Below are 24,736 nucleotides of genomic sequence, written 5' to 3' on the forward strand. Positions count from 1 at the left end.
AATGTGTGCGTTACGCGAGAAACGGAAGTATCAAAATGGGCCTGCTGGATTATCTGGCCCAGTCTAATTAGCTTATAGGATTGCACACCCCTTTAATTTCTTTGTACACCATACAAGAATATGTAAAGACCAAAATACTCCTCTGCCCAAAAATTAAACTCTATTCTTTTTGTTTCCTACTAGTCCGAGACCGTGTGTACGCACGTGCTTTCCGTTTATTTTTGTTTTATGCTATTTAAAAGATTATTTTCAATTTATTATTATATTTAATTGACTGTGTAATTTCATAATAAAGAATTTTAATTACAAATAGTAATTCATATTTAAATATGTGTATTTTCTAGTATAGATATAGGATATAAAGATAGTATGGTTAGTTAAGTTTATTTTAATTTTTTTTTATGTGTTGGACTTTTAAAATATTATTTCATTACATTATTTAAATTAAAACATGTAAATAATAATATTTAATAGGATGTATTTAAAATAATATAAATCGTTACTTAAACGAGATTTACAAACATTTAGATGAATATATAAATATCATAGTTTTAATAGTAATTTCTAAATATTGTAATCTTTATATAGATATCAAATATTATCGAAAGTCTCCTCTAGTTATACAGTCCAAAATAAAAGATAAAAAATTAAATCTAAAATCTTTGGAACAATATAGAGGGATAACTTTTTACATAGTCATGGTTCTTGGATGTGTAGGAACAAAGTATTGGGGTGTACGAAGTAAAAGTCCAGATATGTTTGCAAAGTCCGTTGGTTATAATTAATTGCATTGTGGTTGTGGTTGTTAGGTGTCTTTGTCCAAGCATATTGTTCATGCAAGTAAATCTGTATTGGGTATCCAAAAGACGAAGTCAGATAAATTTAAATAGAAGATACTTAGAGAAAATATCTTGTAAAGTTGATTATTCACTTAGCCAATAAAAGGTTTGATTTTGTAGTTTTTGGCTGAAATTTTGTTTGATTTAGTTACTAAGCTTCTTTTCACCTTTTGATTTATTGAAACCTACATAGATTTGTTCATTGTTATTTTATTCTACTGAACTTCTAAGCAGGATGTATAAAAGAAAGATGTATACAAGAAAATGATAATAATAAAGATTAGTGACAAGATCAGTGTATAGGAAAACTTGTGACTTTTCCAACATTAAGGTTTTTTTAAATAAGTGACAATGAGAACGTCCTACATCACATAAAGCTCCTGTTTTGATCGTAGCTTCATAGAGTGGATGAACAGAAATTGTTAGTTGTTTAGTAATTGGTTGATTAGTTAAGGGTTGTGCTTCATGGTAGTTTCCCTCCACACTCTTTTATGTCAAATGTCACCATTAACAACCAATACTAAGCTTTTCTGGAAAACATGATTGATTGCATATATGTAATAATAAGATTCATATGAATAATTTGTGGCGAGGAGGAACCTTCCTACTCTCCATACAGCAAACAAGCATGACCATCAACATTGACTCTTGACATGGATGAGACAAAATTTGACACAAACTGAACAATCGAACATGCTCTTAAACTAACTATAAACATAAGCTAACGCATGATTTTCACACTTTTAGCATGTGGGGGAAGCTACGTTGCTATCTGCTGCAAAGTGACCATACATTAATTTATTCTAATTCACCAATTAAAACACAAGCTCAAATCGATTAAAGATAAAAATATCTTAAATACAATTTTCTCATTATAAAGTTCGGTTTTTTACGGTTTGAGTTATAATTAAAATTTACTTCTGATTTTTTTTTATCAATAATAAATAAATAAAATTAAACAATACACTTAAAAAGGTCAATTCTTTTATAAACAAAACCAAAATGAGTCTATATTAGCTCAACAGAGACGAAATTGCATATTTCCTACCCAAAAAGCAGAGAAAATGAAGGTTAAAAAGTATTGAGTTTTCCTAGAAAGTTACTATTTATAGAAGATGCAATTTCCAGAAATTATCCACTACGTAGACGTCAAAACTGTATTAGCAAGTGAACAATTATGCTATGTAATTTGTCATGCATCTGCCTCCACATCCTACACATCATTTAGTTTCTGTTATACACTGTGTTGTGCATACAATAATTCCATTTTTGCCCTTCGTTCATCCTTGCTTATAAACTTTAAGTACCTAATGAATGCAAGCAATTTAAAGGGTAAAGCACCAAATCAGAATAGGAAAAGCTCAAGTTCTTTACTGTTCTCCTTTTTTTTTATCAGTAATAAAAAATAAATAAATGGGAACCACTTCAGGGGTGATCCAACCCTTATACATAAATAGGTAGCGTCTTACCAACCTCCAACCAAGAAACCCCTTCCAACTTAAATAAGGAACAACCAAAGCAACTCAAGAAAACATTAAACAACCAACCTCATACAATTCACTGGGTTCAAAACCCAGTTGGGGTACGTAAAGGAATTACTACAGGACTTTGCAAAAATTCAAGACCAAACATTTACCTGTACAGTGCAAATACCTCGAGCACATCTACCACTCCCCTGTCGAAGGTCATCGAGTTCCTATGTCTCCAAATTCTACTCACAACACCAACCCAAATCGCCCCCCAAACGTCATTAACCACATCAGAAGTCGAACACAACCTGAATTGTTGGAAGTTTACCAAAGGGTCCTTGTGAATAACAAACGACACTCTAAGCCACTCAAAACAAAGACACTACACTCGCCAGGTAAACTCGCAGACGAAAAACAGATGACAGGACAACTCTTCCACCTTTCCACACAAACCACACACCAAATTTTCAACCACCACCCCTCGCCTTTATTGTTCTCCTCATCCAGTGCAAATTATGAAAGCCAAATAAATTTACTCGTGTTCCACGTTTTGACCAAGAATGTTAAAAATATGCATTTAACTGTAAAAAACAGACTATAAAAGTTGGTAATTTGTATGACAGTTTTTTGTCGACCATACATACAATAATACTTATGTGTTGTCATCTCACTTGATAATCTACAAATAAAAGTATGGAAGGTTACATTTTACAACAAAACAAAGACGCATAACATTTTATTAATAATCTTCACTAAAAAATAAAAAAATAAATTATTTTTTAAAATTAATTAAAAAAATATAGAACTGTAAAAGATTATTATTGATTATAATAATATCATTAAAAGAAAATTAATTTTATAGAAAAATATAATTAGTTACTATATTAATTAAGTTAAATATTATTTTATAAATTAAAAAATTATTAATATCTAATAAAGTAGTTTCTATAATAAAAATTTATAGTTAGTTTCTAAATTATTACTTAATATTAATTATTAAAATTTTATTTACTAATTAGTTTAAATTCTAAATTATTTATTATAAAAAATAATTTAAAATCTAAAATAGGATAGTTAATGCTAAATAATTTTTTTTTAAAAATAATTTATAAATTTTTATTAATAATAAAAAATATTTTACATATCAACACTTTTTAATTTATAAAATAATATCTAATTTAATTAATTATTTGTACGTCTAAAATTAATATTTAATGAATTTTAATTTTATTGTACAGTTATGTTTAAAAAATAAATATGTTTATTTTTTAATATATTCATAAGAGTTTATTGAATTTTACTAGGATTATGAATAGAAAGTAATCCTATAACATTCCATATTTCTATTCGACATTTGTGTCATGAAAGTAAAATATAACTCATTATTCACTTGCAGTGGTTATAAACTATAATTTATTTTTCTTGGTAAACACAATTTTCTTTTACCTCCTCGGGTACTTTAGCCTTATATTTTGGTTACACGGTGAGAAGAAGAAGGGAAAATGATTGGAGAGTTGGTATATGTGTATGAACATGTCACGTTACAATCATGTGACAAATTTTGGAGGCAAGACGGCTTCGTGGAACTATCGTTTGTTCTGTTTTCACAAAGAGACATCATTCTTTGATTCAAACTCATTTAGAAGTCCAAGTTCTCATCAATTTTTTATTTTTCTCTGTCTAAGCCCTACTTTTCTTGTCAAATTTGTTTGTTTAAATTAAACGAGGAGAAAAAAAAGGAAGTAAGAGAGAAAAATAAAAGGAAAAATACACTTTTTTTTTTGTCTGAACTTCACATATTCTTTCTTTGTATTTGTTTTTCAAACTTCATTAAGTTTTTTTTTAAGCAAAGATTTAATTAAATTAAATTGGGGACACTTCAGGGATGTCTCAATCCTTATACAAAAATTAAAAAATTGTACAGTTATTTTAACTTCTAAACTTAACAAAACAATCATAGGCTTCCCGAAAGATAACAAACTCTTCAAGAATCAAAGCTAACTCCCCTCAAACATAATCCCTCAAATCACCCTTCAAGATGAATACAGTTGCCCTACATTGCATAAAATGCACGCCTTCTTCTATGCCATCCAACTTTAAAAACTCATGAAAAAGGGATATTTTATACCCTATGTAGGAAGCTTTTATGCAGATTTCAAGGCTCACTACTCAAAGCCAAAAAGCAGCTTAAGAGTTTGGTCACTGTGCTATATCACCAAACTCAATACTGCACACAAAAAAATCAGCAACCTATTATAAGCATCTTAAATTGGCTACTACAAAGCACACTGAAAGTAGAACGCTTCTAGTAGTCCAAACCCTCCTCCGGACTCAACATTTTGCCACATATACGAAAAACCTTTGTGATTCTACATCAGTAACATAATTATTATTCTTTGAACTTCTACTTAAATCTGCATCCAGTTTTATCTGCATAAACAATTCCACAAACATCCCACTAATTGAAGGCACTCTTTTACGCTGGATGCAAAAGTCTTTCAATCTCCTTCCACGAACTTTGTTCACTTCTAGCTTCTTGTACAGGATAGATTCCCTGCTCCCCACCATCTTAACCTGCACCAAGAAAACAACCTTCCCCACCAATCAAACTAATTCAAAGAGACAAAACAACCTATACCCTTGACCTTGAGTAACTGATGCCAATTTATTGCAACATCCAACCGTACTTACAGCATGTATAGAAGATTGTAATGACTCTTTTAAATTACTTTCAATTAGATTATGAAAAAAAATGCTTACATACTTATGCACTTACCTTGTTACCATACTAACACAGGTTATAGGTGACAAAATCCAATCAGAAAAGGAGAATATAATTTTCTTCTCTTTATGTTTCATCCATACCCATGATTGTACTTGTGCCATAGTAAAAATTTCCTCTGCATCTACCTTTGCTTGGTTAAAGATGACCCTGTTTTTGTGCTTCCATATACTCCATACTTCTGAGACCCAAATACTTTTCCATAACCTATTACCTTCCTGATTAAAGCAAATGCAAGAAAATTGTTCGAAATGATAATTCAACTCATTATGGTTCACCGAACTAATTCCCATCCAGCTAAAACACATATTCCACACTTTACTTGATTCCCTACATAAAAGGAGGATATGTGTCGTTGTCTCCTCTTCCCTTCCGCATAAAACACATAAAGTATCCCCTAATGTCACTCCCCTTTTATGCAGGTTCTGCTTTGTCGCTATCCTATTCAAGAGAGCCCTCCACACATAGAATAGGGCTGAGGGCATAGCCTTCAGATTCCAAAGAGACCCGAACACTGATACCCCCGGCCTGTGATTTACTAACTTATTGTAAGCAGATTTTACTGAGAAAATGTTTGATGGAGGGTCGTTCCATAACCTTGAATCCTCTTTACCTTGTTGTAATGTCACATGTGATATTATAGACATGAAAAAATTTGATCTTCTCTCCTGATCCTACTTCCCAAGTCATATTCTGATCGAACCAGTTGTCACCTTGGTCAGAGAGACTTACTTTGAGTAAATCATTCCACCATCTAGATGTATACTTATTTCTTTTCGGTGCAATTGAATTAAGCAACCCCCTCGCTCCATACTTTGATTCTAAGACCTCCTTCCAAAGTCCTCTCTCTGCGGAACACCATCTCCATTAAGTTAGGAAGAAAAAGAAAGTAAGAGAGAAAAATAAAGGGAAAATACATTTCTTTTTCTCTGAACTTCACACATTATTTCTTTCTTTTTGTTTTTCAAACTCCATTTAACTGAAACAAATGTTTTTCTTCTCGTGTATGGTACTGCGACCTAATAAATATTCACATTGATTATACTAAAATCAAATATAATACAACTTTTTTATTGTATGTAGATCTTTTTCGCGAATATAAAGAAGATAATCATTATAGTAATTCATAATATTTTTAGTGTTATTATGTGAACTAATAAAGAATTATTGAATTCCAAAAAGATAAGTTCAGAAAAATTAACTTCTTAAACAGAATATAATATTTTAAAATGTTCATTTCAGACTTCTAAAGGAAATATCAGAAATTAAAAAAAAAAACTTATGTAAGATATAATTTTTAAAATAATTATTATGCGTTGTTAAATTATTATACAAATTGGTAGTTTTATTATATATGATTATTATGCTAATCATCACACAACAGAAAACCATAAAAATTAAAGTAAGTGAACTTAAATATATCATAAATATGCGAAATCATCACACAAAACCACAAAAATTAAAATAAGTTAAATTAAATATACCATAACTAATTCTAATTGCGAAATACGGTATCGAAAACAATTTTTTTAAATGTAAAGATTCATTATTGTCTCCACAAAGATCAATAGATTCACATAAAGGTTTATTATCTCTGCAAATATTTAAGAGATCAAATACACATCTTTAGTTTCCATTAAAATCGAGGAACCAAATATATTCCTAACCTCCATAAAAGTCCAATCGACATGAGAAATATTTGGAAGATCCATGCTGAGTAAAATTTATCAGAAACTATAAAATCTAACTTATGCTGACACATATAAACTAACAACTAACTCATGCATAACATTGATGAACAAACAATATTATAATATGATCAATGAAATCAGTTAAAGTATTTGATAAATCCAACTAATTTTATAAAAATTTTGAAAAATTGCAATTCGTGAAAAGTCTTAGAGAACGATTATATATAAAACTCTTGACCACTATAATTTTTTTTTTTATATCATCTTATGATTATTATTATTATTATTTTTATTATGATTATGATTATTGTTTTTATTATGATAATGATGTTGTAGTAATTTTGAAACTAAACAAATTCAAAATAAGTTTTTTTTTTTTCATCCTGACTTCAATTCTTAAACTTATTTATTTATATCACTTAATTAGTTCTTAAAATATTAATATTATCACTATAAGAATTAGAAACATATTAAATTAGACTGAGTGAGTGATAAATTATCCTTTTAAAGATTTTTGTTATGTGTTACTTTTTTTTGTCACTTTTACCTATTTATCCGATTTTAAATTTGTATATGACAAAATATTAATTAGAACGTTTTAATTTGTAAATTCTTTTAACATTTTTTAATTACGAACTAATTTATAATTACAAATATTTAACCTTAATAATAATAATTACTTATCATGCCTAAAGTGATTTTTAGTTAATGGATTGTTTAATTAAAGTATATTTCATTAAAATCTATATAAAATAAAATACGTTTTAATATTATTTAAAATAGTTATAATGATTATGTTTAGATTCTATTTAAAGAACTTCGTTTTATAAAATTTCATAAAGCTTAAATAAATACATTATAAAATCTTAAAATAGTTATATTTTTTCAAATAAAAACATTTTACTATTGTAAAATTTTGAAGTAAATAAAAATTAAAAAAATATCAACAAACCTGAGAGTGGATTTCATTTGTAGTTAGGGATGGTAAAGGATCCGTCCATCCCGCATAGGTCCGCCCTGCCACTAACCCGCACAAGCTGCTGCGAATTATTTGAAACGGACTAAAATGAGTTAATAGATTAAAAAAGTGAATCCATCCCATATTTGACGGCGGAACTTTTTCACCCAAAGAAGTTTTATCAACTTAAGAACAAGTTTATTAAGTTAGCTGTGACCGTGTAAAAAAATAGTTAAGAATATATATATATATATATATATATATATTATTTTAAGTTTCCACATAGAATTAAATTAAAAAAAATTACCAGACCATTAGAAGTTAGTTGTGTAGTTTTAAATCTTTTGAGCTTAATTCATCAACTCAAGCCTCTTTACTTTCTCATTCATTTAAACTTATTTTTAAATTTTAGGAATGCAATTTTTGCAAAGTAAAAATTATATCAAAACATGTACAAGGTAGATAACTATAAAAAAATATATACAGATTTCATAACCCAGTTTTCACTTTTTTTGAGTTTCTTGTTAATTATATGTTTCTATACAAGTTCAATATTCCATTCCAAATTCATTTACGTGGTTTCATTTAGTTTCTTAAAACCAGACATCACCCGGTTTTGAGTAAGAGTTATTCATAGTGAGAAAGCTAATGGGTTATTCTAAGTCAAGAATCACATGCGACGTTGCATTGGAAAACCAAACAGAATTGAACATGCATCAGGTATGAATGTTCTTGTTTTCCGTGAACATGAATATTCTAGAGTATGATTTGGGCACGTAATCTTAGGGCTGTAATTATCATTATCATTCCTCTAACGCAACGATGATACCAAACGCTATTTTCACTAAGAATTGCTTCTTCGATCCGAAACTGGTTTAATTTCTTCCCTATATTTAGGTGCCGATAATTCCAAAGTCATGCATGTAAACCAAAATGCGTTATGATTTGGACACCCTGCAAGTTGCTCATTTCAAACAACGGAAATGAGTTAGTGGTCCTTTTGCCTTAATGTTTACGTCGCCTACACTCCTCAAAATTTTGCATACCAAAAACATTAATAAATGCTCCTCAAACTTTTCAACCATGCATGGTATCAAAGACAAAAATAAGAGTTTATGCAATCTTTACTTTGCTCAATAATGCGCTCTGTTGGGACCAAAACGTAGCTGGCTACCAAGTGCAGGTTTTTTTCTTAAAAATGTTATTTGTTTCGTTATCGCTGTGATTTAATATCTAAAAAGAAATATAGAAACATGTGCACATAATTTAAGTTACTATTGATGAATTTTCAAGATAACACCGGTCTTTTGTTACAACTTTTTTTTCTTTCACCATAATTTTGGTGCACATTTAAGCATGCTACATTTTCATTTAAAACTTTAGATAAAGAAATTATACGTAAGTATGTATTAAAGTCCCGAACATATCTTTGAAGGTAGATGATAAGTTTTGTGTTTGTGTGGTTAAAAAATGCAACTATCAATCACTTATTTTTTTCAGCTGCAATATTCTCCTTTACATAAAATTCATGTAATAACTGGATAGGAATGTGTTTTGTATCACATAACCAATATCACTTACAACAATTTATCATTCTAGGATTTTTTTTTCAGCATCATTCTAGGATGAAAAGAATCTCGAACCAAAATTTGGAAGGTTATATGAATGGTTGTTGTGCAGTGTTTATGAAATAAAAAAAAATGACATTATTTTTGGGAAGAATAACATGTGGTGGAAATTTTTGGATTAGTACAATTAAGACATGGACGTCAATATCTAGTAGAATCCATGGAGCTAACTTCACTTGTTCAAATTGGTATTTTTGTCCAAAATATTGCATACGAAGTATCCAGAAATAAATGATATTTACAAAAAAAGTCTAGCTGGCTAAAAAGCTATATTGGAGGGATCTAAACATTGAAGTAGATGTCATACAAGCTGGATATCCTCATCCAATAAAGGAGAAACTAACCTATAAAAACACGATGTTCCCTTGCCAGATCTTGGTGTTTGTGAACAAAATCCAGCAACCCCCATATTTATATGCTTGGACAAATCTATCTTAGCAAGGCAAAATATTATTGATAATATTTTTTCTATTCAATATGCTAAAGATGGATTTTGTTTTGTAAGGATTGTTCATTGTCAATCTCTTCTTTCATTATTTCTGCTCAAACTTACCATGTCTTTATCTTTGCATGTTTGGGTGAGATTTATTAGATAACTATATTTATACTTTTCATAGTATTTTCTTTTCTCAACAATAAATAAGTTAAATAAATTTAGAATACTTCATGGATGTTTCAACCTTGATAAAAAAATCAAGATCAATCCCATATCCTTTACGTAGTTGCCAAAAAATTGGTAACCACAACAGAAAATATGTTTCAAAACAACACCAAAAACCTAAGGAAAGACTCTTAAAAAAATCTAAAACCATGAATAATCTTCTTCAAATACGTAGGAAAATTCAGACTTAATAACAACGTGCCTCAAATAGGTCAAACACCCACCTTTGATCTACTCAAGAACCAAGACTCAATACACCAAAGAAACACAACATTGCAAGGAAGAACACTCTATTACATGTTTGTATATCTTTATTCATCATGGATGAAAGCTTATTCTCATGCCTTCTTTAACCCTGCAAAAGACAACAAGACTCCACATAGATATGGATGTAACATTAGTAGCACCAGCCCACTATACCGAAACGAGCACACCAACCCAAAAAAGACATGCAACAAGAGGTAAAAATATGCACTCATTTGACTACCACCACACCATAGCCTTCCAAGGTGAAATCCTAGTTTTCTTCCCTATGTAGCTTACTAACAATTCTATTAGAGGTCCTATTCAATCCATCATTTTCCCAACCTTATCTTTTCTTTCTGATGGATTTTAGGCATTCCTTAGGCTCCATGCACCATTGGGCATAGGAAAATTCGGCTAAACTTTCTTTACTAGATAGTCATGACCACAACTTGAGTTGAGCCAGAGAAAAAAATCTCAGAACTATCCACTTTACCATTCTTGAATATGATTAGGTTCCTTTGCTTCCAGATTTCCCCAACCACAACAATCCATATACACTCATGATCTATTCGTAGTTTGGGTTGCCTAGGCTGGTTTAAACTCCAAAAAATGGGTTTAAGCATCCCAATGGTACATTATTTTCTCACTCACCCACTTAAAACACAAACACCATACCCTCCAAACTACTTTGCCTTTAAAGAAAACATGACTCTCTGTTTCCTCTTCTTTCTCACATATAATGCACAAGATGTTATTTAATACTATCCCTCTTTTCTCCAAGTTAACTCTTGTTGGGAGTCTCTCAACCATAACTCTCCATGCAGTGGTCATAGACAAAGGTAAAACCTTGATGCTTCAAAAGAACTTGTATGTTGACCTAAAATCCCCTTCTTCCTTCGTCCTTAAACATCAGTATGCCGAACTAACCATATAACCAAGATTTTCATCTACCTTCCATACCCAGCGATCCCCGGTATCTTTTGTAAGAGATTTATCATTTAACAAATTTATGAGTTGGTTTGCTTCTCCCACTTCTCACTTAAACAAGGTTCATCTTCATTCCACTTTCCTGAACCACTGATGATTGTTCTAAGAGCCTACCTGTGACAGATTAGCTACTTATCATTGGAGATATAGAATAGCTTCAAAAAATTTACATCTAAAGCCTCACTACTTAGCTACTTATCTGCCCAAAATCTAATCATCTTTTCATCGCCTAGCATCCACGTAACTTTGTCCTTAAAGTTATTTTCTCATTCGTTCGATGACCAAACTTTCTTTAGATTCTTCCACCAATTAGATTCCTCAGAATTCCTACCAGCAATTATTAGCTTTCTCCAACCTCCATACTTCGAAGCAAGTATATCTTTTCACAGATCACCCACGTTTGACTGCTCACTTTTCATAGTCTTAATTGTTATTGCAACACATATATAGCCTCTGAGGCAAATCCATAATGGATAAATGAACAAGATATAAGCGTTATGCATGAGTTTGAAATGCTAGAGATATCTATATTTAGACTTTCTATTTTCTAAAAAAAACTTTTAATTTTTACACACAATATGTTAATGTTTTTTTTTATATTTGTTTCTTACCCAAGAACATAAGGTGAAATAATAGGAATATCAACACTAAGTGAGGGATCCTCCTCCCCAATATTTGATTATGCATCATTTCTATCAGATAAGGCACAATTATAATAAAAGTGATATTATTTATCTTTTTTCTTGATTATATTCATTACAAATAGACTCTTACATTACAAATAGAATCATAATATAATGGATTACCAATAGATAAATATAAACAAAAAGATTGAATATAAATATTGCTTTCTTCCTACTTAAACCCTCAATTTATCAACATATATTATTAATAAAATCGTAGTATAAGGGTTTGATGACGAACATTAACAATGGATAAATACAAATAAAATGATTGAATATGAAATTTGAATTCTCATTACAAATATATCCATCAATAATACTATTTTTATTATCATTGCCTATCCATTAATGCCAATTTACTAACGAATGCAAATTGATTGTTAATATTTCTACAGTAGATACTAATTTTTTTTATAATAAATAATGATCTAAGGATATTTAGATATTCATAAGATAAGATAATCGATACTAAAATTATTATCCTCACAAGTATAAATATAAACATGAGTTTAAAAAAATATAAAATAATATTTAAAAATATATTTAAATATGAAATATATATTATAGTACGTTACCAAAAATCTCAAGTGTTAAATTCTATCTTAATATAATTGAATTACCCACTTATCTCTAAATACACATGTTAAGCATATATTAAGATCCAATAAGTAAATATGATTTGTAGATGGAAGATCGGTTGAAAAGAGAAAGAACTAAAAGAAGCAAAAGTCAAAAATTAAAGAAGGTTCAACTAAATTATAGGGCAACCCAAGAATTCTCTCATTTTTACTTTCAAGACTACTTTATCTAAAGACTATGTATTTGAAGAGCAAAATAATCCCAAAGTTTTATGTCAAAGATTTGGCGGGAATTTATTAGATGAATTACTTAGATTTTTTGTTTAAAAAACTAATTATGATACAATTTTTTTTCTATATTTTTAATTTTATATTTAATTTTGATATAATAAATTCATATGTCTTTTTCAGAGTTTTTAAGTCAGTTTTACATTTTTTTAAAGCTTCCAAAACCATTGGGTTGGTTGGTGAGACTTATTGGATAATTATAAGGGAAAGTGGAAGGTAAAGAATTAATGAATGTTCAAAGTTAAGAGAGATTTTATTTGCTAGTGGGAATTTATCATCTTATTATAGAAATTGAATTTCCCTTAGAAATGTATAAATCGGGAAAAAACTGTGTAATTTAAAGACCAATTAAATTGAAATGGTATATGAATTTTCTTCTTTTTATGAGACCTTCACTTTATTAGTTATTAGGTAAATAACTAAATTTGATAATGATCAAATATACGACTTACCATGTATCTTTTTACCCAAATGTTAGTGCGAGGTCAAAATTCTTTCCCAATAAATTTCATTTCCTAAATTTAAATTCTTCAATAGGATCAATTTCACCTTCGGAATTGTATCGATACAGGTCAACAAACTCAAATTTTTATAAATTTATATTTATATAATCTCAAACCACTATAATATATATTGAAAATATAAGAATATTATACCATATTACTTTTATGGGTTAAATCTCATTTCAATATTTATACGTAGAATCAAAACATGGTTAGGTATAAACCAAAAGTGCTCCTGACAATTTCTCTATTTATAAAAGTATTTATTTTTTTCATTATAAAATTATCTTTCATCAATATTTTTTATTCAGTGACTCTAGATCAATTTCTTTACATGCTATCTTAGAAATACGTTATCATATTTATTAATGGTTGCAATTGAAGATTAATTCCGCTGCTGTATAAAAAAACAAATTAATACGTCTAGAATTATTGTACCCAAAAAATACAAAAAATACGTCTAGAATTAAAATTATAGTATAAAATTATAATGTGCTAGAGTTTACGCAACTTACTTAATGCGTCACCTGGTTTGGTTAGTGAGAGTCCAGTCAAAATTTGATGAGTCAAGTCACAATAAATTCTTTTCCTCAATTACAACCACTCCATTAGGCGGCAACATTATAAACTTTTTGTACATCATATTTATATTTATTTATTACCAAATATAACTTGTACACACACACGCACGTGCCACTATTGGTAAAGGTAAACAAAAATATGTGTGTATTTTTTGAAACTCTTCCATGCCCCCAAATATCATCAACCATACCACATCATGATGGATGTTATGCATACATAAGGCATGATGTTAGTCTGACCCAACAAACAAACCCATCAGGCATTACCTCACCCACCGTTGCTGACTTAAACTCTTCCTTCCATCTTATATATAACCCTTTTCCTTGCCTCTCATCTCATTCTTCAAATAAACCATCAAAATCTTATCTTTGCTACCTCTTCACAACACTATCATTTTTGTTTTCTCATACCTTATTAGGCAACAAAAATGGGAGAGGTTAGTTTCAGTTCCGTCTATATTCGATTATTCATTCTCTTCTTCACTAGATTCCTGAAATTTCAATCATGTGTTTCTGATTAATCTTGTCTGGTTTATGACAGCAAAAGGAGCAGCCAAAGAATGAAACAGAGAAGAAGCCCGAGGATGGAGCACCCAAGAAAGACGATGGGCCCGCCCCTGTCGTTTACAAACTCGACTTGCATTGCGAGGGATGCGTCAAGAAGATCAAACGCACCGCTCGCCACTTTCAAGGTACTGTAAATCTTACTAATCAATTTTCGCTCGAGATATATTCATCATTCGTATTCAATCTTTCTCAATTTGCAGTAATTGTAGTTTATGCATAAATTCGATGTTAGAAATTGAGAAAATGCCGATGAAACATGCAGGTGTGGAAACTGTTAAGGCAGATCTGTCGACTAACAAAGTGACCGTTACCGGTAAAATGGACGCCGAGAAGCTGAGAGAAAAGCTCGCTGAGAGAACCAAGAAGAAGGTTGAGTTCGTCACACCTCCGCCGAAGAAAGAGGCCGCCGCTGAAAAACCGCCGGAAAAGAAGGCTGAAGAGAAAAAACCTGAGGAGAAAAAACCCGAGGAGAAAAAACCAGAAGAAAAGCCTAAAGAGGTAATTAGTTAGTCATTAGCAATTAATTAATCTTAATTTTTAAAATTTAAATTCCCTAAGCTCAACTTCACTGACTGACTTTCTATTGAATAATTTCTGGTTCGCTACAGATCACGGTGGTTTTGAAGATCAAACTGCACTGTGACGGTTGCATTGCGAAAATCCGAAGAATCATTTCCAGGTTCAAAGGTGAGAGAAAGTTGACATAATCATTTTTAATTGAACATGTGATTATTATAAATTAAGCAATTGATTAATAATTGAAGTGGCGGTTAAGTGGCTAAGGATATTAACGGTGATGGTGGTGGTTTTACAGGTGTTGGGTCGGTGAGTTTAGACGGAAGCAAGGACTTGGTGACGGTGAAGGGAACTATGGACGTGAAGGAGATGGTGCCGTACCTGAACGAGAAGCTGAAGCGAGCCGTGGAAGTGGTGCCTCCGAAGAAAGAAGAGGAGAAGAAAGAGAAAGACGGCGGCGGAGAGAAGAAAGAGAAAGAGGGCGAAGGAGAGAAGAAAGAAAAAGAAGTCGCTGCGGCGAAGGCAGAGGTTAACAAAATGGAATTCATGTACCCGATCGTGCCTCCTTCGTTTTGGTACCAAGGAGGACAATTTCCCGGTCAAACAAGTTACCCTATGGAGGTTCAACCATCCTATGGTAGTAACAATCATTTCGTAGAGCAAGGGTACGTGAACCATGGTTATCCTATGCAGCCACCTCTACCGTATTACATGCACCCTAACGCTCCTCCTCCGCAGATGTTCAGCGATGAGAACCCCAATGCTTGTTCAATCGTGTGATTAAGATTAATTTTCAGTGTAGCTTACACTCGGATACGGGAAACGGATACGGAATACGCATGATGTAATCTGTAAATAATAAAAAAATGATGTGCGTGTAAAAATGAGGGGTTGATTCCGTGTTACTGAAAATTAATTAATATAGAGAATTTTTATGATATGGTAGAGTTTTGTTTTGAAACTATGATATGCATAAGTAGAGGTTGGTGTTTTAGAGAGGGTGGCCGGCTGGCAGGAGAATCCTGTCCAGATTTTATATGAAATTAAAAGTACTCACATCACATGAGCTGTTCTTTGTTTTGTATATTTTTAATATAAGAATAAATGGTTACTATATTTCAATGAGATTTGTTCATATCGAAACATTTCGGGATTGGTTCTGAATTGCCGAGGAGTACGTGCTAAAAGTGATTAGTTACTTGTTTGTCTCATTTGAGATTTTTTTTTGCTTTCTGTTTTTCCTTTTGGGTACATATGAGGAAGACAATTTACATTCTGGACTCTTAACCTAATACTTCAGTTACTGTTTCCCTTTTCTTATTCAAATATAATTACGCGTTGAAAATCACATGGTTTTGGATTTGGTGGGGAGCGCTTGACAACGTCTCGCCAACAGAAAAATACTCCACTTTTAATAGTTGAAAATTTAGATTGAAACGATCGAGATTGCTGCAGTTCAAAGTAAAGTGGACGAAGCAGAAGAAATTACCTCAAGTACAGAGATATTATGACCTTACATAAATTGCATCACACATTTCAACGACTCCAAGCAACCAATGCCCATTCAAGAGACTTTGGTGGGACGGCAGGGAGGCCATTTCCTAATCTTATTTCAATGGAAGTACCAAATAATAATGCCTCTATAGTCCAAACATATAAACCAATTTTTTTTTTCCAGAAATTATGATGGTGATTTTGAATTATCTAGTCCCACACTAGATATGTCCAAGATAAAGCCTACCCTTATCTTTCTTTCTAAAAATTTAGTTTCTTTTAATAAAGCTGTCCTTTTTATTTAATCATTTTTTTTTCTTTTCGTCAATATTGTGTCATGCACTTGCCTTCAACCACAACGTTTTTCAACCTATTTATATTAAGAACAATAAAAGAGATAATTAAGATCCGATTTTGTTTTGTTGTACGCTTAAGAACAGCTTTGGTATACAATTAGAATTAATCTGACCAAAAATGCAAAAGAAAAAAGTTGATAGATAATTTGTGGCCCTTGTGATTAATGGAGCTAGCTAGCAGAACACTAACTCTTCCATCATCTTCCTCCCTCTTATTAAAAAGTGTTTGTGAGAGGTCCATTGCTAGGGTCATTGCCAACTTTTTTTTCTTTTAGTTCGTGTTTTGTTTCAACGATACAACGCCTTCACGAAGAAGGGACTGTTAGAGCATTAATTAGATTGATAAATTGACCGCAGCCACACGCATTTAACAAGTGGGTGCTTCTATAATGACTTTTTAACTTTTAATTTATAATCTTTCAATTCATTAACATTTGACAAGTCCCTCCAACTACTAAAATACGTATATCATTCATCTCGTCACTCTCATGTTTTCATCCTTCTATCAGCCGCCGTCAAGTATAGATTATTCATTATAAGGTATTCCTATTTTAATTTCATATCTATGCATCATTTTTAAACCATTTGCTGTCAAATTTATTTAGTTTTTTTTTCATTTTTGTCAGTATTTTGAGTAAACCTGGCAACCCATGCTTTGCATTCTTTTAGTGGTTTGCTTTTTTTCTTTTAAAAAAAAAGTAGTTTAGTTGTTTTTAAAATATCACTTTTTAAAGTAAATATTGACATCTTAAAGAATAAATTAAAAGTGTGTTCAAAAAGTTGATATCTCTCTTCTTTTGATGTGTTTAGTTTTTTCTGAAATTATAATAAAAGTTAATCTGCTTTAATGGATTACGCAAAAGTAGAGTAAGAATTTCAAACTAGTTAGAGAGAGTTGTCAAAAACTAATTAAATTAATATAAATGTCGCTCTTTCTTTAATTGATAAACATTACATTTTTTTAACTTTTAGCTAGTATGTATGTGCACTATTCCTTTCAAATTTTGGATCCTTCTCCCAAGAGTGTGCGTGTGTGTGCAAGAAAAAAATTATTGTTAATATTGAATTCGGTGGATTATTTTTCAAGTATACAGAAAGACATGCAAAATGGGTAAATAAAGTGAGACAGAAAATAAATAAAAAAGACAAAAAAAAAGGCAACATAAGGTGCCGAATTAATTAAGACTTTGTCTATGGTCATATTATTATTTTTGGGTTGGGTGGTGGTGAAACTATTAATTTATTTTTCATAGAAAATGAGTATGGCTGATAAAAAAAATTACACAAGTCACAGTTCATAAGAGCCACATATTTATTTATTTATTTAAGAGTTCCATCTCTAACATATCCAAATAGAAAGGGTTTATATTATTATCTTGTGTGAGTTTTTAATATGGCGCATGCTGTTGATGAAGTGTGGAAAGATATATTAGCATGCAGTATGCAAGAATGCATGCCTATATGACTCTTCACTCAATAATTTAATTGTGGATTAATTATTAATTAATTTATGATTGAGAGAGAAAGCAAGTATGTTCAAGGTTAAAACGTTGACTATTTGTGTAATGTCCCTAGAAGTATACCAAATAACAACATATACATAAGGGTTAATGTAGATGTTTATGCTTGTAGAATCACACATAGCTCCTTTGCATCACTCCAAAGGAAGGAGGATATAACATATGAAAAGAGGTCTTCAACAAGTGTTTTAAGTCATATAATACTGTTACCATCAATTTAACACAAAAGACTGTATTACCCCATTTTTTTAAAAAGTAAGATCAAATTAATAATGACACAAAAATTGAAAATAATGATACATAAATATGTAATCAAGTTATGAAAATATCTGCAGTGGAAGCTTTGCTTTTGGTGTAACAAGTTTTTGGCCTGACATTTAAAGCTTTGGAAAGGTCGCTCAGGACCGAAGGTATTTATTTCTACCGGTTGTCCTTGGAAATCATCTACGTATAGATGGGTATGCACAAATGTTCTGACTCTGTGTACATGCAAATCAATTTTTTGGAAAGAGAGTTGCAAATTTTTTTGAAAATTTTGTGAGTAATCTTTTTGATGGGGGTAATGTGTTGCACATTCCAATAATTACTCTCTTTATGTACACTGTATATAAATGGGTTGGTCCATGTTCCCCATTATAAATGAAAAACGAATTTAAGTGAACTTATGAATATTAAACAAGTCAAAAAATAGTTGAAATAATGAAAAGTTATATATTAAAGAAATAAATAAGATTTTTACAAATGAAATGAAGCTAGGAAGAAGAGAAAACAAAGATAATTACTTAATAAATTATAGAAATTTTAGTAATTTAAAATAAGAATAGGTATAAAACATAAGAAGGGTGGATATGTACATATTCATTGTCAACATATTGAAAAAATCATAATTAAATTTCTCATTTTTTTTATACAAAATGAGTACTTGCAAAAGTAATAAACATACAAAAGAAAATAAAATAATGTTATCGAAAATTTTAATGTGAGAAAACTTCATTAACTTGAGAAATACAAATTCACTGGACCTAGTCTAAAAAATGTCTCTATGAGAGTAGAATTATAATATTTGTTTCTCTCATTCTATGGGTATAATACTTAATCTCACCCAATAAGGATGTAATATAATATCTCTCTAGTCTCTCTAGTGATTTCTAGTCTCACTATTTTGGATATAAATTCTCTCATTTACTCTCCATGTTTCTCTTTCACTTACTTGCATTTCTTTTCCTCACAAGTTCTCTTTATACATAGAAGAAGATAAAGACTTCTTCATAGAGAGATAATAGATAATTAATTTTTATCACGTTTTCAAGATACCTTTAAAAGATAATCTTCAACTTTATAGGTTGAACTTCATAATTTTTAAGAGAGATATAATTTCAAGATTTTGGAATGTATATCATTAAATGTATGGATTACTAAAATTCATTAGAAATAATTTTCCATTAATTAAGGAGGTTTCCAACAATCCGTAACTAATTAAAAAATAATTATTACTCATACCTAACCAATGCAAGATTCTCTCTTAAAATAGAACGAGTTAGAGTAATAGACGGATTTATTTATCATCTCTAAATAACACAAATTTTAGTATTTTTCTATCACTGCTCTTAAATAAGCAAACAAAAGAGATAATTTATTTTCTTTTCTTCCACTTTGTCATTCCAAAGAAAACATTTAAGTTGTAAAAATGAGAGGGGGAAATTATTAGAAATTAAAGTGTTTGTATATGGTGTGTATTTTGTGTTTGGCTTTAATCATTGTATTGTCCTCAATTACTTAAGTGATGTCTTTCTCGTATGAACATGCAAAGTCATTGTGATCCTTCAATACCTGTTGAGAGATGTTTCTTGAAATGCATGGAAGACATTACAAGTGTGTCTTGTCTTTATTTTTACTAGATGAACATGTGTTTTTTCTACACACTGTCTCCTTATAATTGATTGGTAGACAATCTTTTATTTATATTTTTTTTAAAAATGGTTTTTAACATACTAGTTAATTTAGTGTTTAAATTTTTCTTATTTTTTTATAAATATTCCTGAAAAATTTATCCATAGAATTATTATCAATTCATCTTACGTCAAAATTATTAAATGTCGACACAAAGCAATAGCAAACGGCCATAAGTTTCACAGTTGCACGGCTTTTTCTTTTCTTTTATATTGATATTGTGGATATTATATTATATTATATATATATATATTTTTTTTTTATCGACAATAATATTATATATATATATATATATATATATATATATTACACTACCATTTAACTAATATTCAGGAAGATTATTTGATAAGGATTATCTCAAAATAAGAGCGCAAGAATAATTATTGAAAAATCCAAATTAGGTTTCTTGAGTGTATTGACAACATGGAGATGTTGGAAATTTTGAAAAGATTCCATTTAGCAAAAGTCTAAACATTCATATACATTCAATAACTATAGACTACGAATAATGACACATGATGAGGAGACTTTTAAATTCTGCTTTTTATGGGAAGACAAAAGAGAAAGCCAATCCTTTGTTGTCTTCTTCTTTTTCTTATCTATTAATTACAGATAATAGTTGAAAGATAATGAAAATAAATTATTAAAAATTACGATAGATATGTATCAATAACATTAAATTTATATCTTCAATAAAGATTTTTTATCTTTTAAGTTTTAGAAACACTAAATAACATCATCTTTTTAGTTTTAGACAAAAAAATATGCACCAACCAATCCTTTATTTATATATGGTACCAACCAATCATTTCAATGATAAGAAAATGGACATTACTTACGTCATTATACGCATGATCAATGGTGCTTTTCACTGCTTTTTAAATTGAACTAGTGATTAGAAAATGAATGATACGAAAGGCCTATTATAGATTATAGGGATCACAGGGAATCTTATATTTACTTATTGTATGAATAGTATTTCTGTTTCTTCCATTAATATTCTATATACAACTTTTTTGTTTTTAGTTTTTTTCAATTTTAGTGTCTAATTAAAAAATATATAACTTTAACATAATAACCAATTTTATATATTTTTATTTTTATTTTTTAATTGAAACCTAGATCTAACATATTCATTTAAATATTTCAAAAATATATATAATTAACTAAAATGGGATCAAAATTTTGGATGAAAAGTAAATAGGAATAAACTTTCAATTTAACCTTATTTATATTTCATATTTTGTTTCTCGAAAACAATTAATTATTAAAATATTAATGTTTTTAAATAATTATTTTCTAATGGTAAGTGCTGAAGTTAATATTGTTAGAAAATTATGTAAATTAATTTTATAATGTGACTCATAAAATAGATTAGACTTTCAACATGAATATGTTTTAATAAAATTAAAGACCTTACGTGATTATATATTTTATATTATCTAATGAAAAATTAATCTGATAGATATTGAAAAAGAATAGAAACAGTTTTGTTACAAATGAGATTGTCTAACTGGTTGATTATTAAAAAAGAGTGTGACAAAAACCAAAATCGCAAGAGATAGATCGAAAAAATAAGATTAAAGAAACTGTTCACATAGATATTCTTATAAATTTATAAAGAATATATAGAATGTGAGAATCATAATTTGTAAAATCCTGATAATGATGGATATTATTTTTTATTATTGTATATTTTTTATTTTATAAATATTTCTTTTGAGATTAAGTACAGATAACATTAAAAATACCAATTTAATACTGGCAGTATTTTATGTTAAAACAAGAAACACAGTACAGATGGAAAATAAAAAGCATATTTTTTTCAATAAAATGTATTATTTTAGTTTTCTAATGAATTTTATTTGAGTCCTAAACATGTTTTTATTTATTTTATTTCCAATCAAAATTATTAAATCATTTCAGGATCGCCATTATTAGGTTTTATTAACGACAATAATATTCAGAAAATAATCTTAGGGACGTGGATGTGATGGTAGAAAGATAACTTTGTTGAAATGGAAAAGTGTTAGTAAACCAAAAGAAGAGAAAAGATTAAAAATCAAAGATATTGTAAAGTTTAATATAGTTTTATTAAAGGAAGTTTATGGTCATTACTCAATTGAATTTGTATATGTCTAAAGGAGAATATCATAATTCTTATACTTTTTAATAACATAAAAGTTATATGTTCAATTTATTAATTCATCTTTTGTTTTTTATAATGATTCACATAGATAGGGAGGTCCATTTTCAATTCAACCCTACTAACCCCCGATTCATCATATAGTATATTTCCTTCTCGATTTTCATACTCAACATCAAGTTTAGTATCCACGTAAACGACTTTTTCTTTTTTGAATCTTTCTCGAATCTTTTAAATCTTTCTTTTTCAAACGTCTTTTATTAAGATTTTTACTTTAATTATCTGCTAACCGAATCATATTCATCAAAATTGGTTTTACCAACTTTTTCCTTATAACCTAACAGGTGTCATTATAACTTACTCATACTAATGGATTTGAGTAAAACTCTTTGTTTTCATTTGTATAAATCGATTTAAATAATCATATGATATCTTGTTTTATGCATTAAATTGATAAGATTCACTCTTGCTTTTGCAATGAGTAATTGTTCATAAAAACTTATTTACAAATTTGTAAACCAAAAAGAGTTTGGAAAATATTTCATCTTCAAATACTTATGAGTCATAATATCACCTTGTTCAATACATAGTCACATATTTTTAAATAGATTCACCACTTCATCCCACAAATTAGCATATTTGGATACTTTTGAGACAATTCAGCCCTAAATAATATACCTGGTAGTGGAGAAACAAAAATATGGCTAATTCAAATGTTATAATTCAATTCCTTGTTGGTTTAAAACTTGATAAAAATATTATTTACTCTATATGTTGATTAATTTGCTCAAAATTTAGATATTTTTACCTTATTATTTAAACTTATTCGAGTATTATTTCTCGTTTGTTGTAATATAGAATTAAATTTTTCACCCCTAGTTATAATATATGGATTTTCTTGTCAATGAATTTCATTATTTACCCCTAATTATAATATATGGATATTTCTGCCAATGAATTTCATTATTTACTCCATGATTACCTATATTGTTTTCTTCTAGATGCCAAAGACTCTTACCATTTGATTGATCAACATTACGAAACCATTGGTTTTTGTTTGAACTAAAGGATAAAAAACAATTATCTCTATTTGAAATAACCACCATATTGAAATGATTGTGATTCACACCTTAACATTTTAACATTTTAATATTTAACATTTTAAATATCAATCCTGGATCATTATTTAATCTCACCATTTAAGTATTTTGCAAGCCAACATTTCCCAAGAGTCTTGGTTCGAAGTTGTAGAATTTGTCATTAGTTTTCTGGTTAATATATTAACTAATTTTTTAATTAACATAAAATTTAGTTATTTTCACTATAAGAAAATTTAGGATTGGTTACTAAAGATAAGTGTTGATCAAAAGAGTGACATAAATAGCATTGTCCAAATTCGTGTCAGACGGACAAAAAACAACTAGTGTGAGTCAAACCCACACTAAATGGACGCTAACAAAATAAAAAAAAAAGTATTGTATCGGTCAAAAGAGGAATACAAATAGCTTCGGTCAAACCCACTTCTACAAGAAAATCATCAAATAGAAACCAATTTTTAGAAACCAAAATAATTAGTTACAATAGTAACTAAATTAGAGACATTTTAGAAACTAAAACAAAAATTGGTTTCTAAATTAGTTTATATTATTTTCTATTATGGTTAAATAGTTTCTAAATTAGTATCTAATTAGCAACCAAGGTTTTATCTACCAATTATTTAGTTTCTAAATTTAGTCTCTAAAACCTTGGTTGCTAATTAGAGACCAATTTAAAAACTATTTAACATTAATAGAAAATAATAGAAACTAATTTATAAACCAATTTTTGTTTTAGTTTCCAAAATGGTCTCTAATTTAGTTACTATTGCAACTAATTATTTTGGTCTCTAAAAATTGGTTTCTATTTCATGATTTTCTTGTAGTGCACGCTAAATGGATGAAAAACAACTACCGTAGGTCAAACCCACTCTAAATGCTAGCAAAAATAAAGAAATAAATTAAAATAAAATGCACTGTGTCAGCTTGTGCGACGCAACTAATGTATTTTTTTTTAATTATTTAGAAAGCATGTCTTGGGCTTGGTTGACTTGGGATAAATTATTTTCTTTAACTCTAATTCAGTTCCATAGGATTGAAGTGTCTCCGACCAACCTTCTCTCTGCAAGCATTCCTGTAGGTGCTTAGCAGTGTTATATTTTTCTCGTAGCTCCTTTATTGTGCTTGTTGTGGTTTTATTTAATTTTTGAATTCTTTAATTATTTCTTTGGTAGATACTTTCAAATATTTGGATTTTG

At 29.4% G+C, this 24,736-nt stretch overlaps 1 protein-coding gene across 1 annotated transcript; it reads left to right on the forward strand.

Moving 5' to 3' along the window:
* Window positions 1–14,059: 14,059 nt before the first annotated feature.
* On the forward strand, window positions 14,060–16,102 carry LOC137830251 (heavy metal-associated isoprenylated plant protein 3). The gene is made up of 5 exons (XM_068637452.1): window positions 14,060–14,331; window positions 14,436–14,586; window positions 14,724–14,959; window positions 15,070–15,148; window positions 15,276–16,102. Exons 1-5 carry the CDS (start codon window positions 14,323–14,325, stop codon window positions 15,755–15,757), a joined length of 957 nt encoding a protein of 318 aa, XP_068493553.1. The 5' UTR covers window positions 14,060–14,322; the 3' UTR covers window positions 15,758–16,102.
* The last annotated feature ends 8,634 nt before the right edge of the window (window positions 16,103–24,736 follow it).

Source organism: Phaseolus vulgaris, chromosome 7 (genome assembly GCF_051622355.1).
Source record: "Phaseolus vulgaris cultivar YP4 chromosome 7, ASM5162235v1, whole genome shotgun sequence".
In the NCBI taxonomy this organism is placed as follows: Eukaryota; Viridiplantae; Streptophyta; class Magnoliopsida; order Fabales; family Fabaceae; genus Phaseolus; species Phaseolus vulgaris.